Source organism: Penicillium bovifimosum (assembly GCF_028826915.1).
Source record: "Penicillium bovifimosum strain IBT 22155 chromosome Unknown utg000006l_segment0_segment0, whole genome shotgun sequence".
Lineage (NCBI taxonomy): Eukaryota > Fungi > Ascomycota > Eurotiomycetes > Eurotiales > Aspergillaceae > Penicillium > Penicillium bovifimosum.
In genome coordinates this window covers 2,529,753-2,542,463 of record NW_026622715.1, presented here as the reverse complement: position 1 = coordinate 2,542,463, position 12,711 = coordinate 2,529,753, and the positions used below count along the sequence as shown (strand labels likewise).

The 12,711-nt window shown below is 52.3% G+C and overlaps 7 protein-coding genes across 7 annotated transcripts; 3 read left to right on the top strand and 4 right to left on the bottom strand.

Moving 5' to 3' along the window:
- Positions 1-39: 39 nt before the first annotated feature.
- On the bottom strand, positions 40-1,360 carry N7515_008608 (replication factor C subunit 2; the record flags this gene model as incomplete). Its single annotated transcript, XM_056669352.1, has 4 exons — positions 40-201; positions 256-1,056; positions 1,107-1,185; positions 1,239-1,360. 4 exons carry the CDS (start codon positions 1,358-1,360, stop codon positions 40-42), a joined length of 1,164 nt encoding a protein of 387 aa, XP_056519182.1.
- A 257-nt stretch (positions 1,361-1,617) lies between these two features.
- On the bottom strand, positions 1,618-2,895 carry N7515_008607 (putative protein transport membrane glycoprotein Sec20; the record flags this gene model as incomplete). Its single annotated transcript, XM_056669351.1, has 3 exons — positions 1,618-2,201; positions 2,254-2,495; positions 2,579-2,895. 3 exons carry the CDS (start codon positions 2,893-2,895, stop codon positions 1,618-1,620), a joined length of 1,143 nt encoding a protein of 380 aa, XP_056519181.1.
- A 574-nt stretch (positions 2,896-3,469) lies between these two features.
- N7515_008606 (mitochondrial 54S ribosomal mL53 protein) lies at positions 3,470-3,673 on the top strand (the record flags this gene model as incomplete). The annotated part of the gene is made up of 1 exon (XM_056669350.1): positions 3,470-3,673. One exon carries the CDS (start codon positions 3,470-3,472, stop codon positions 3,671-3,673), a length of 204 nt encoding a protein of 67 aa, XP_056519180.1.
- Positions 3,674-4,249: 576 nt separating this feature from the next.
- ipp1 (inorganic diphosphatase IPP1) lies at positions 4,250-5,474 on the bottom strand (the record flags this gene model as incomplete). Its single annotated transcript, XM_056669349.1, has 4 exons — positions 4,250-4,391; positions 4,445-4,872; positions 4,935-5,054; positions 5,115-5,474. The coding sequence occupies 4 exons, from the start codon at positions 5,472-5,474 to the stop codon at positions 4,250-4,252; spliced, it is 1,050 nt and encodes a 349-aa protein (XP_056519179.1).
- An 834-nt stretch (positions 5,475-6,308) lies between these two features.
- N7515_008604 (tRNA-dihydrouridine(20) synthase (NAD(+))) lies at positions 6,309-7,673 on the top strand (the record flags this gene model as incomplete). Its single annotated transcript, XM_056669348.1, has 1 exon — positions 6,309-7,673. The coding sequence occupies one exon, from the start codon at positions 6,309-6,311 to the stop codon at positions 7,671-7,673; it is 1,365 nt and encodes a 454-aa protein (XP_056519178.1).
- Positions 7,674-8,208: 535 nt separating this feature from the next.
- Positions 8,209-11,589, bottom strand: N7515_008603 (DEAD/DEAH box helicase; the record flags this gene model as incomplete). The annotated part of the gene is made up of 1 exon (XM_056669347.1): positions 8,209-11,589. One exon carries the CDS (start codon positions 11,587-11,589, stop codon positions 8,209-8,211), a length of 3,381 nt encoding a protein of 1,126 aa, XP_056519177.1.
- A 465-nt stretch (positions 11,590-12,054) lies between these two features.
- Positions 12,055-12,501, top strand: N7515_008602 (vacuolar ATPase assembly integral membrane protein VMA21; the record flags this gene model as incomplete). The annotated part of the gene is made up of 3 exons (XM_056669346.1): positions 12,055-12,149; positions 12,218-12,309; positions 12,365-12,501. The coding sequence occupies 3 exons, from the start codon at positions 12,055-12,057 to the stop codon at positions 12,499-12,501; spliced, it is 324 nt and encodes a 107-aa protein (XP_056519176.1).
- Between the last annotated feature and the right edge of the window lie 210 nt (positions 12,502-12,711).

Genomic DNA, 12,711 nt, shown 5'->3' with positions numbered 1-12,711 from the left:
CGCGGTTGAAACCAGGGCTTATTCCAAGCAAATGACCTCTCAACCGCGCAAAATCCCAGCAATGCGTAATGCCAGGTCCAACATAGAAAGGTGCTCATCAGACCCATCAACAAGCCGCTTATCCATTTCAGAAAAGAGCATGACAATCTTGTTCTTCTGGATATCCGGAATGGCTTCACTGAAGACAACACGTTTGTACAGCTATAAACGGTCAGTAGGAGTCACCAGCCACCCAAACGAAAATGAATCACGAACCTGTCCAACAAGCTGCGTAGCACTCCACCCATCAGCGACCAAATCCGTAATAACCTTCGAAACCGCCTCATACACAGACCCCGAGCTCTTAGGCTGCATAGCCTCGACAAGCGAGTCCACAATACCATCCGGCACAACACCAGCAATCTCCTCAACAGTGCGAACAGTAATAACTGCATCACCGACATCCACCATCTCCGCATCATCATCAGCATCCTTAGCCGCCTTCGCAGCACCCACCAACCTCGCCGCACTCTGCAAATAAGTAATCGCCCGTCTCAGATCACCCTCGCCACACCTAATCAGCGTATCGACAACGCCATCTTCAAGCTGCAACCCCTCCTCGCGCGCAATATGCGCAACCCGCTCTCCAGCAGCGCTATTATCCAGCATCTTGAAGCGGAACTTGCTGCACCGACTGGCGAGCGGCTCGATAATGCGCGTGACGTAGTTGCAGACGAGACAGAAGCGCGTGATGCGACTGTATGTTTCCATTGTGCGGCGGAGAGCGGACTGCGCGTCTTGCGTCATGCTGTCTGCCTCGTCGAGGATGATGATCTTGAAGGGTGGGCATGGGTATTGGGCCCGGTATGCGGCGTCTAGGCCTGTGGGTTGGGAGAGCTGGGCGCGGGCGAAGTTCTTTACCTTGTCGCGGACGATGGCGATGCCGCGCTCGTCGGAGGCGTTCAGTTCGAGGATTCGGGAGCGGTAGAGGGCGGGTCCGAAGAGGGATTTGGCCAGGGCGAGGATTGTGGAGGTTTTGCCTGTACCTGGTGGTCCGTAGAAGAGCATGTGAGGGAGCTGGGGTGGGTTAGTTGGTTGCTTTACTTATTGAGGGTTGGGTGGTTCACGTTTGAAGCTTGCAGAGTGCGCTGGAGGACTTGTGTTGTGTGGTCTTGCGCGGCGACGTCGTCCAGAGTCTTTGGGCGGCTGGAATATGTTAGGCAAATGCGCGGTGAGCTTGATCTGAAGCATTGACGTACTATTTTTCAACCCATGGCTGGAGTCGAGTCGAGTCTTCCTTGTCGCCAGCTTTGGGCTTGGAGCTGCTGGATGCTGCGGCGGCAGCGGCACGAGCCTTATTATTGAAAAAAGAGGAAGCCATATTTTGAGTCTGAAACAGCAGGGTCAGTATTCCGGGAGCTGGTCCGCGATGTGTTGAAGGGCTAGCTTGATGCCATCCACTTAAGACGCGTCTACACGTGACACGCGCAGCACTTAAACGCATTGGCCAATAAGAGCTGCTCACTATACTACACGCCAGTACTACACTGTACATACTCCTTCAATGCTGGTTGAATGAATAAAGGTGAAAGATGTAATTTCATGATTGCATGGCATGTCTTTATTGTATGTTCGATTCTATAGCTCGTCTCGGAGGACTGGTTCCGGTATCTCGCCTTCAAACATCCTCTTTTTTGGATTACGAGGAAGTTCTTCGTCTGCACTCTCATCCACAGTGATGTCGTCAAGGTCTATCCCGTGTTGTTTAGCTTGTTCGGCCATTTCTCCAATCTTGTCCATCACACGATCAGTATCAGCCGACGCCGGCGTCTCATGCTCCCATGCGGTGCTAGATGTCCCGGTTGCTGCCATAGCAGCCGTAGCTGTTTGACGAAGAGCGGAAGATATATCACTCGATAGCGATCCGGAAGCAGTCTGTACCGCTGTACTGGAGAGACCGGCAGCACCTAGGGCCGCAAACATAACCCGAGCGATAAGCTTCAAAGGTTGCCATACAAGCCACCAAAGAGGCCCATAGAAAACCCGTCTGAATAGAAGCCAGCTAATTGTCCCGATGAGGATGTAGAATGCGGTCTCAAGATACCATGTATCAGACTTTTGAGAGCGGAGAAGAGAGTTTGCGAGAGTGCGGGATGAGGAGAGAAGCGTATCAAGACTGCTATACGACTCCGATAGTGATGAGATCGCGGCAGTTGATTGTTCTAAAGTGTAATTAGCATCTACCATATCTGCTCGAACGAACGAGAAACTCACCTAGAGTCGATTGAGCAAATTGACTACGGGACAGCTCCGCCTGCATCAGTTGATGTGTCCTGCGTAGCGCAGATGTCACGTCGTTCGAAGCATTCAAAACAAGATCGTCTTGAGTGAACTTTTCCGTCGGCTGCTTCTTCTCGGAGTGCGATCTCGACATTAGCAACTCTCTTTCCTTGCGCTTAGCAAGCTCAGCGTTCCGCTTCGCTTGTAGTTGCGCGGTTCGGAAATCAGCTCGCAACCTGAATACCGACTAGCTGTCAGTGAATATTCAATAGCTCATGCGGCAATCGCCCTGATGCGCAAGTCGTCCAAAGGTACCTACTTCTTCAGTTCCTCCGCCAATCGCCCCGCCATAGAGGCAACCCGCTCTCTCTCGGCCTCTTTTTCTCCATGCACAGCAGACGACCTCCGCCTGTTATCTGCTGTTTCAAGCGCTTCGACCTCAACGCGCAGTAGCTCTAACTCTTGCTCGGCTTCTTTCAACCGCGAATGTATCTCGCTTCCAAGTTCAAGGCGCGCTTCATCGCCCTGGCCGATGGAAGAAGTAAAATCGCGCAGTCGGTCAACTAGGGGCTGTATTTGACCCAGGCATGTCGAGAGCTCTTTCAGGCGGCCCTGTAGCGCGGTCGTGGGGGACATGTTGCGATAAGGGTGTTTCTTATGCAGTGTGACGCATTCACTTGCCGGATATTGAGGATGCCGGTTCGATGTATCCAAAGACAGAAATCGGCAGATATGCCCGTAGGACTTCCGAAAGAACAAGTCGTTGAACAAGTGTCAAGTTGTCCAACTGGAAGTTGGCTATGTTGACGGGCGTCATTCGGCCAAGTGTGTTTGCATCCGAGTCAAACATGCCCCATTTCCTTCAAACCGCAATTCACATCGGAGATCCCAGCTCGTCGCTAGAACTCGCAATCGACTCGCAATTACCTGTCAGACTTGCTGCAGATCGACAGAGACAATATCGTCCCTCTTCTTCTCCGACAAATCTCTCACCGAACATCTCTCATCCGCCCGCTGGAGCATCATCCGTAACCCGACCACCTTTAAAAAATATCCCGAACCTCATACACTCAGGTACGCAAAACATAATAACCAAGCGAGCGCTTGAATAATCCAATTCAATCTATTGAATTCCACTACAACCAGAGACTAACAAACCCATCAGCCCACACACACCTCCTTCCAAGAACCACCACCACAACCCGCAAAAATGACCATCCCCATCGCAACAATAACCTCCTTCCGCACCGCCTACAACCCCTTCTCGCGCGCCTCACGGCCCTGCAGACTCTTCCTCGGCATGCTGCGCACACCCGGAAACCATCCCCGCCAGCAGCCCGACTCACATCGATATCAAGGTCAAGCAATTGCCGCGGAACTCGACCGAGTCGCCGACCATGACGGTTGGGTTTAAGGGTGGGAAGGAGCTTACGCTGGATGTTGGGAAGCGTGGATTGAAGATTGGGGATGTTATTGAGGAGGTTTCGCGTGTTGGTCGGGCTTTGCAGCGAGAGGCTAGTTTGAAGAATTAGGTGTCCAGGGGAGAAGAAGTGTGCATTCGTGTATTATATTACTGCTCATTTTTGTTCCATATGAGTTTGGCGCTTTGAATTGGATTCTTTGGTTATCTTCTGGGACATGTAGAAGGCATATGGTGTTTAGGGTTGGTACGAGTATTTCGGCTTCAGAGCTTATTGTAGACGGGTAGGATGACTACGTAGTGGAGAAACTGGAGATGAAGCACGAGATTGATGTTAAGAGGTGACTGATTCATTGAGTATCCCGGTTTTCTGTGTCCATCCCAGCAGAGACTACCCAGTCGACATTACCCTCTACGCGTGCCGAAGAAGTATTGAAGATTGAATTCGATTTCGCATTTCAGAAATGAGTCCTTTCCTCAGGGAATCGCAGAACGTAGTTGCCGCCAGGCAAACGATCGTACGCTTGACAGAAGGTTTTGTTAGTTTTATTCTTGTGCAGCAGGCATCATTTATACTGCGGCACCTGAAATGAAGAACCACTTGTCAATGCTTCCATCAATAGGGGCAGGGGCCAGGTTCTCGTTACGGGGGATGGCAGCGAGCTGAGCCTGGTCAACGCGGTCGGGAGAGTTCTCGACAGTGGTGTTGGCACTGGTGGTGTGTTAGCGTTAGATTCCTTGAATGCACAGCAACATAGAACTTACAGGCTGATATCACCAGGGGAGGTCTTGCCGGTCATAAGCTTCTCCCAGGCATCGGAGCACTCGCGGATAACATCCTCGGCATACTTCTTATTCTTGCACTCGCCGGAGAAGGCGAACTGGTTCTCGGGCTTTCCGTCGGGGATCTTGTAGATGCGGAACCACTCGTTGGTGGCGCGCATGAGACCAGGCAGCTGGCGCTCGACATCCTCAATGTCGTTGAGCTTGGGAGCGAGGGGGTCGTTGACGTCGATGACGATGATCTTCCAGTCGGTCTCCTCCTCGTCAATCAGGGCCATGACACCAAGGACCTTGACCTGCTTGACCTGGCCGGTGTAGCCGACAAGCTCACCGATCTCGCAGACATCGAGGGGATCGTTGTCACCCTTGGCCTTGGTCTCGGGGTGGACGGAGTTGGGGTCTTCCCAGGTCTAATTCATAGTCAGCTTCATCTGCCCCTCCTTTCCGTATCCGAGGTAGCAAGGCGACTTACGCGAGGGAAGGCACCGTAGTTCCAGAGGTAACCCTTGTGGGGGAAGCAGTTGCGGACGAAGCGGAGCTTGCCCTTCTTGGTATCCTGCTTGATGGGGTTGAGGAAATCATCCTTGGAGATCTGGTGATGACGCAATTAGCATTGAGGGATCAATTGGGTTGGATTGGTGTTCGATCATACCTCCTGCTTGGCGTTGGTCCAGCGGGGGATCTCAACGACCATGTTCAGGATGGTCTGCTGCTCGTTGGCATACAGAGGAATGTCGTGGAAGGGAGAAACGGGGACGCCATCCTTCTCGACGAACACACGGTGCTCGAGGGTGTAGGGGGCACCGATCTTGCGGACGGAATAAGTCATGTTGGGCGAAGTTGACGAAAAGTGTCTGGTAACTTGGGCCACACGGGATAAGGGGGAAGAAATTAAAGAAGAGGGAGAGAGAGGGGCAGTAGAAGTGGGGGGAGCCTGCGTTGATGTGCGCCAAACATGGCGGCAGGCGGTGGAGGTCGCACTTCCCAGTCGGGCCAAAGGAGAACAAGTCATTGGCCGTATTGGAAATGCTTTCAATGGCTTTGTTATGGTCTCTATAATTTTGATACACTTCTGACCTTCAAATTGAATCCTCACGCAGGAAATCTTTTGTTGCGTGGTGGTGTTACCCCTGGTGTTCTGAGTCGGATGTACTGTGTAAAGTAGAAAATTATTTTGATCCGAGATTCGGCATATTTTGTACTGCGCATTGATTTCATATCGATCGACCCCGATGGACATCCCGACCGAAGCACCGACTCAATTGCACGGGAGCAACGGAGCGCCTGTACAATGAGTACACTGTAGTATACTACATACGCTATGTAGCTATCGTTTGACAGGATGTACTGCGTACACTGCATGTACATGTTGGCCGATCCATACTGACATGCCGATGTCGGCAGTGTAGGCCAAGATCCGCCAATTCGAACAGTCTTCAAGTTCTTGTTTCAAATCTACCATTTACGCAGTATAAAAGACCAGAAGCACTGGAAGTACTGCAGAAAGATATTCAGATATGATGTCGTGATCCTTGGCAGGGGCCAGAATCTCTCCTCATTGGCGGGAAACAACTGACCCCAAGCAGCTTGTCAGCTTCACCAAAATGACCACAAATACCACAATTACACGTAATCCAATAACCCACCGCCCTCAAACAGACCGGAACTGCCAACATTAAACCTCACACTATCGCCACTATCTTCACGTGATATTGACTTTTCCATCGGGACCCTCCGAACCAGGCAAAATCCAGGCAAAAAAAGAGGATCCAAACGATAAAACACAACATACACTCCTTTTCTCCCGCAGACCGGGCATGATATGATCAGAACCCTCCGCAAAACAATGGCAACTCTCGCAACAGCACCCACCGCCGCCATGGTGCCTCGCGTGCCCATTCCCCCCAAAGGCGTCGACTACCGCAACAAGATCGTGCTGGCGCCCATGGTCCGCTCCGGCGAACTGCCCTCCCGCCTCCTAGCCCTAAAATACGGCGCCGACCTCGTCTGGGGCCCCGAAACAGTCGACAAATCTCTCATCGGCGCCGAACGCCGCATAAACCCCCGCAACGGCACAGTGGAGTTCACCCGCATGCCCAGCAACGGCGGGCGCCCCGACAAAGCAGTCAAAGAATCCATCATCTACCGATTAGACCCGGTGCGCGAAAAGGGCCGTCTCGTCTTCCAAATGGGAACCGCGAACCCAGATCTCGCGGTCCAGGCAGCCCGCGTCGTGGCGGCTGATGTCTCAGGCATTGATGTGAACTCGGGGTGTCCGAAGCCGTTCTCAACGCACAGCGGAATGGGCGCTGCGCTATTGCGCACGCCGGATCTGCTTGTATCGATTCTTGAGGCTCTCGTTAAGGAAGTCGGCGAACCGTTCCAGATTGGCATCTCGGTTAAAATTCGTATCCTCTCCGATCCGGAAGAAACAAAGACTCTCGTCTCCCGTCTTGTGAAGACAGGTATCACGGGTCTGACAGTCCACTGCCGGACGACTCCCATGCGGCCCCGTGAACGCGCAATCCGCGACCAGCTCCGCATGATAGCTGAGATATGCCATGAAGCCGGCGTAGCATGCGTTATGAACGGCGACGTAACCTCCCGCGACGAGGGATTGGCGCTTATGACCGAGTACGGCGTCGACGGCGCCATGATTGCGACGGCGGCTGAGTCGAATTCATCCTGTTTCCGCACCAAGGCGGACGGCGGTCTCGCGCCGTGGCAGGAGGTTGTTCATGAGTATATGTGTCTCTGCATGGAGGTCGAGAACCGTATGGCGAATACGAAGTATCTACTCAATAACCTGATTCCCGGGAAGAACAAGGAATTCAATAATGCGAAGATGGCAAAGACGTACCTCGATATCTGTCGGGCGTTGAAATTCGACGATCTGCTGCCTGCTGCTGTGCGGACGGATGAGTTGCTGGGTCTTGCGGAGAAGTGGGAGAAAGCGCCTGATCAGCCGGCTGACGTGCAGAGCAAGGAGACTAAGACTAAGGCCGTGCGCGATGCTATGGAGTCGGAGTCTGCGAGGGCGGCAGGTGGTGCTGGTGGTCGTGTTAAGGCTGCCGCGCCGGTTGCGCATGCCGGTGGCCCTGTTCGGCGGGCTTCTGCGCCAAGGCCGAAGGTTGCTGCTGTTAATGCTGAGCAGCCGGCTGTTGAGGCTACTGCTTCGCAGACGCAGACGCAGACCCAGGTGACGGCCTGAAGGGTTTGCGTTGCCGTTTCGTTGCGTTCATCGTCTCTCCATTCTGTGCGCAGTATTTCGCCCATTCCTCACCCCATTTGCATAGCCCTCGGTCTCCTCTCAATGTCTCTCTCCTTCACACGTTTCTTTTGGCTTGTCTCGCATTATTGAGGTGTTTCATGATTTCATGTGTCCTGTTCATAGATATCCCGTTTACATATCTTCCACTTGTCTCTTACAAGTAGGAGTTCTACATTATAATACACATAACTATCAGTTTACTAGGTCTCCACCTATCAGTTTGCTCTACATCCATGTCGGTTCAGTTTGTACGGAATGGCAATGCAATGGATTGTAACCTTCTAATAATAAAGATGCGATTCCCAGAATCGCCATGATGCCCGCCAAACACCCAAACCCATGAACTGGTAGACTGTACCATGATGGTACATAAATTAAACCGTGCTGCATAGCGTCCGCCATGCAAATATTCACCCAAGAAACTCCCAACCTTTTTTTCTTTGTCAGTTTTCTTTCTTTTCGTGGTCTGTCGCTCTCACTTGGCCGCCTTCACCTCCAGCTCGGCCATCATCATTCCCTCAACGACCTTCATACCAGCCTCCTCACTCTTCTTGGAACCGGTCTCGTCTTCCCCTGCCACCGCCTGGTCGAGTGCCAGCTTGGTCTGTCCAAGGGCGTAGATCTGCTCCTCGATGGTGCCTTTGGTCACCAGGCGGTAGATCTCGACCTCCTGCGTCTGGCCGACCCGATGGGCACGGTTTTCGGCCTGCACATCTTCCTGCGGATTGAAGGAAGAGTCGAAGATGACCACGCGATTGGCACAGGCCAAGTTGATTCCGGCACCGCCGGCCTTGGTGGACAGGAGGAAGACGGGGATCTCGGTGCGCTCGTGGAAGGCGTCGAGGATGGACTGGCGGTCCTCCACATTGGTGCGGCCGTCAAGGCGAACGAACTCGATCTTCAGGGTCTCGAGTACGTGTTCAAGAATGTCCATTACCATGGTGAACTGAGAGAAGATGAGGGTGCGATCACCATTGGCGATGAAACGAGTAAGAAGTTCCTTGAGATGCTCGACCTTGCCTGAATCCATCCACTCGTCGTTCTTGAGCTTGAACTTGCCGAGAGAGGACGGGTTCTCCAGGCACATTTGGTGGCATTCAAAGTCGTTGTAGGGCATAAGCTCTTCCAGGATGATTTTGGGGTCAGAGAGAGCCCATTTGTCTTCCTTCAAGCAAGCTTTGGACATCTTCTGCAGAATCTCATCTGTGTAATGCCGACGCGCGAGGAGAGGATGAATGGCGGCTTGACGTAACTTCATGAGAATATTGGCTGATTTCGAGCCTGTCTTCTTTCCAGCAGCACGGTCTGCCAAGAGCTGACGAACCTTTTCCTTCTCATGATCGTAGATGTCGACTTGAGATTCCTTCATTTCACACCAACCGACATGAGAGTGCTTGGCTGGGAGGTCGATGACCTGGTGCTTTTTGCGTCGAAGAATAAAGGGCTTCATCATGGACTTGGCACGCTCAATGCGCTGAGCAGAAAGGAGGGTAGCGTGAGACTCGTCAGTGGTCTTGGCCTTGTTCGAGAAGACTGCTTGAAGATCATCCTTGTGCTCCTGGAAGACGGATGGGAGGATAAACCCGAGAAGAGATGCCAGCTCTTGCAGGTTGTTCTGGAGAGGTGTGCCGGTAAGGAGGAGGCGGAAACGGGCGCGGATGCGAATCAATTTCTCGTACAGCAGGGACTGGTGGTTCTTTAGCATGTGTCCTTCGTCATAGACACAGACAGTGAAATCCATGTCGCGCAAGAACTTGGCGTCAGTCTTTGCCTTGGCGATGGTATAAGTTGTGATGACAACGTTGATTTCGTCGCGTCTTTCCTCAATCTCGTCGCGGATGTGGGCACGCTCGTTGAGGTTGGCGTAGTAGGGCATGACACTGAGAGTCGGACAGAATTTCTGGAATTCACGAAGCCAGTTTTCAATGGTGGAAGAAGGGACGACAATCAGATGAGGGCCCTTGATGCCCTGTTCAAACAGATGCGCGAGGAAACCGATGACCTGGCAAGTCTTGCCGAGGCCCATGTCGTCGGCAAGGATGCAGCTGAGTTCCTGTTCGAACAGCAGCGCCAGCCAGTTGATTCCGACAATTTGGTAATCCTTCATGACCAGGTCATCGGCCATGATAGCGGGTTGAGAAATTAATTGAGATTGAGACTTGCGCTTGGAAACCACCAGCTTGCCATTGTCTTCGTCGCTCTCGGAGGATTGAGATGGAGATCGGCGTTCAGATGAGGGGGTTGCGATGCCGGAGTCATAATCTGTCTTTGAAGGCGCAATGGCGGTAATTTCCAGATCACCTTTCTTTCCAAAGGTGTCGACACCCCACTTCTTCATCGCTTCAGCGACGGGCTTGCCGAGTCCCTCGACCTCGCTGACGAGAGCATCAATTGCCATGTATCCAGTCCACATGTCAACACATTTGTCAACAATCTTGTCTCCAATGGGCTTGGGGGCCTTGCCTCCTCTCTTGCCCTTGGGCTTCGCGGCCGCCTCGACGACTGGAGCTGAAACACCACGCACGTCTTGAAGGGTTCCGTAAGGACGGCTTGAGATGATAATTTGAGCAGTCTCTTCGGGGATCGAGGCAATATCAGCCAAATCGCGAACACTGCAAGTGTTGAAGAACTTTAAGACCTTGGCATCCAAACCGCCAGCGGTGGATCCTTGGGCCTCGGCATCTGAATCATCTGAATCACTCATCTGGGCCTCGGGAGACTCAGATCGATCGGGAGACGGAGCCCTGCGGCCCTTTTGAAGGCGCCCCAGCTTCTTTGGGGGAGCCTCATCGGAGTCAATTGTAGTAGCGCGAACAGGTGAGACAGCGATAGAGGAACTCTCGGACTTTGGTCCACGGACGAGCCGTCGTCGAGGCTTCACTTCGTCATCGATCTCCTGGGGCCTGGGCTGCTTCATTGCGGCCCACTTGTCCTGGATGGTACCGCGAGCCTTGATGTTCTGTTTAGCCATGGGAACGGGTCCTGGGGCCACGGCTGCGCCCAATTCATCATCAGAAGATTCAACATCAACAGCGCCATTGCCTTTGTCGGCACCCATATTGCTAAGGTACCGCAGAGCCACGTCGTGGTTGCCCTTGCTCTTCAGAACCGCATCCATGCAAGTCCTAACCGACATCTCCGGCATGACTTTGAGGATGCGATCAACTTTGATGCGCAGTCGGAAATCTCCGATATCGTGCAGAAAAATGTCTGGAACATCTGCAGGCTGTGCACGAGAGGGCGCATCTTGCCGCGCCTTCTTGACGGCGACCCCCTTTGGCGCGGGGGGATTCATCTCATCTGCGGACCGCTTGACTGCGGTCCCATTCTTCGGATCGTACACGGCGGAGGAGGTTATCTCGCGGAATCGATCCATTGCGGCGGCGTCAGGGCGGCCGGGCGACTCCATGATTTTTTCTTTATCGAGAGTTCTATTGCCTCGCACAAACGTCGAGGGTTTGATGTTGCTTCGTAGATGGGACTCTTCGTCAGAAGACCCACCTCGATATGTCGGACCTTCGTCAAGGTCAAACTTGGGGGTTCGTTTTGTAGGGCCCAATGCAGGAGGTCGGAATTGGGTCCCAGGAGGGGCGATTGAGGCTGAGAGAGGACCGCCTTGGTCACGGCGGGGAGGAGAAGGATGTGGGCCTATGGGTGAAGAGGCCGGGACTTGGATTACGGTGTTGTGTTGTCGAAGGTAAGGGTGTTCAAGTAGTTGCGTGGGTTGGGTGAATCTTTGCGATGGTGTTATCGCAGTCAAAGGAAGCGTGGCAATGGTATCGTAGTCTTCGTCCGGAGGGGTACTCGGAATGGTCTTTATATCTTGAGGCGGAGTATTGGGAACTATATTATCCATTGCTCACAGTCCCAATGCTCATAATCACATTCAATAGAAGGACCCAAAACAGATTGTTCATTCAAGGAACGTTTTTTCTGCCAGAGCGGACACGCGATATGGAACGCGCCCAATCACGTGGGGAGTCTAAGGATTGAGTGGTACGCTGTGTGAAGAGAACAATAAAGTAATAATCTCATTAATCTGAATAGTGAATTACAGGTGATTGGTATGAATAGAAATAGCCCTAATTGGATATTCAAAGGACAATAGAGAGGTTTTGTACCTGTTCGCATGAGATTAAGACAATTCTATACTTCCAACCAATCAGATCTCAGCATGTGACGGGACTAATCATCTCCGCAATAGCTTCCTTTGTCTCCGACGTCAATGCAAACCTTCTTGACGAGGTTACGCCAGTTGATATTTTGACTTCTGAATTACTGCACATTAACCCAATTAAAGTCAGTCCACAAGAATAAGAAGATGTCCGCCCGTCGCCCCCACAATCAGTCCTACGCCGACGTCGCCGCGAAGCCCGCGCCGCAAGCCAGCTCCGATGTGACCCCAGCTGTCCCCGCGTAAGATAATAGCCCTAGCGACTTGACTTGACCCTTGAGGAATGATTCTCATAAGCTTTGGTATCTAGAGATGTGATTTATAAGCTCCTCGGCTTTACAGCGGCCATGGTTGCTGGCCCCATTGGCATGTACTTCTTGACAGTGAACACAATCTTCAACGGTGATTACCTCCCTTGCCTCCAGATTTGAACATTTACTGAATGGATTTTATCTAGGGAGCTCAACACTCGCCGGAGTTACTGCCGCCATCACCGCGAACGTGGTCTTGTTCGCATACATCTATGTCGCTTGGATGGAGGACCAAAGGGATACGAAAGCAGCCGTCGAACCGGAATCAAAGAAGGGCCAGTGATTTGGAAATTCCACAGGACACGTTCACTTTATGGCGTTATGGCATTGTTTGGGATAAGGGACGTTTTGGGATACAATCCTTGGGTGTTGGGATGAAACACCCTGAATCATCTGGAGGACTCGATATCAAATACAGAATGAAGCTATGGAGAAGCTTCCATCTTACCACGCCATCCTTCAGACCCATACCGAACATGCGATGTCCATATTA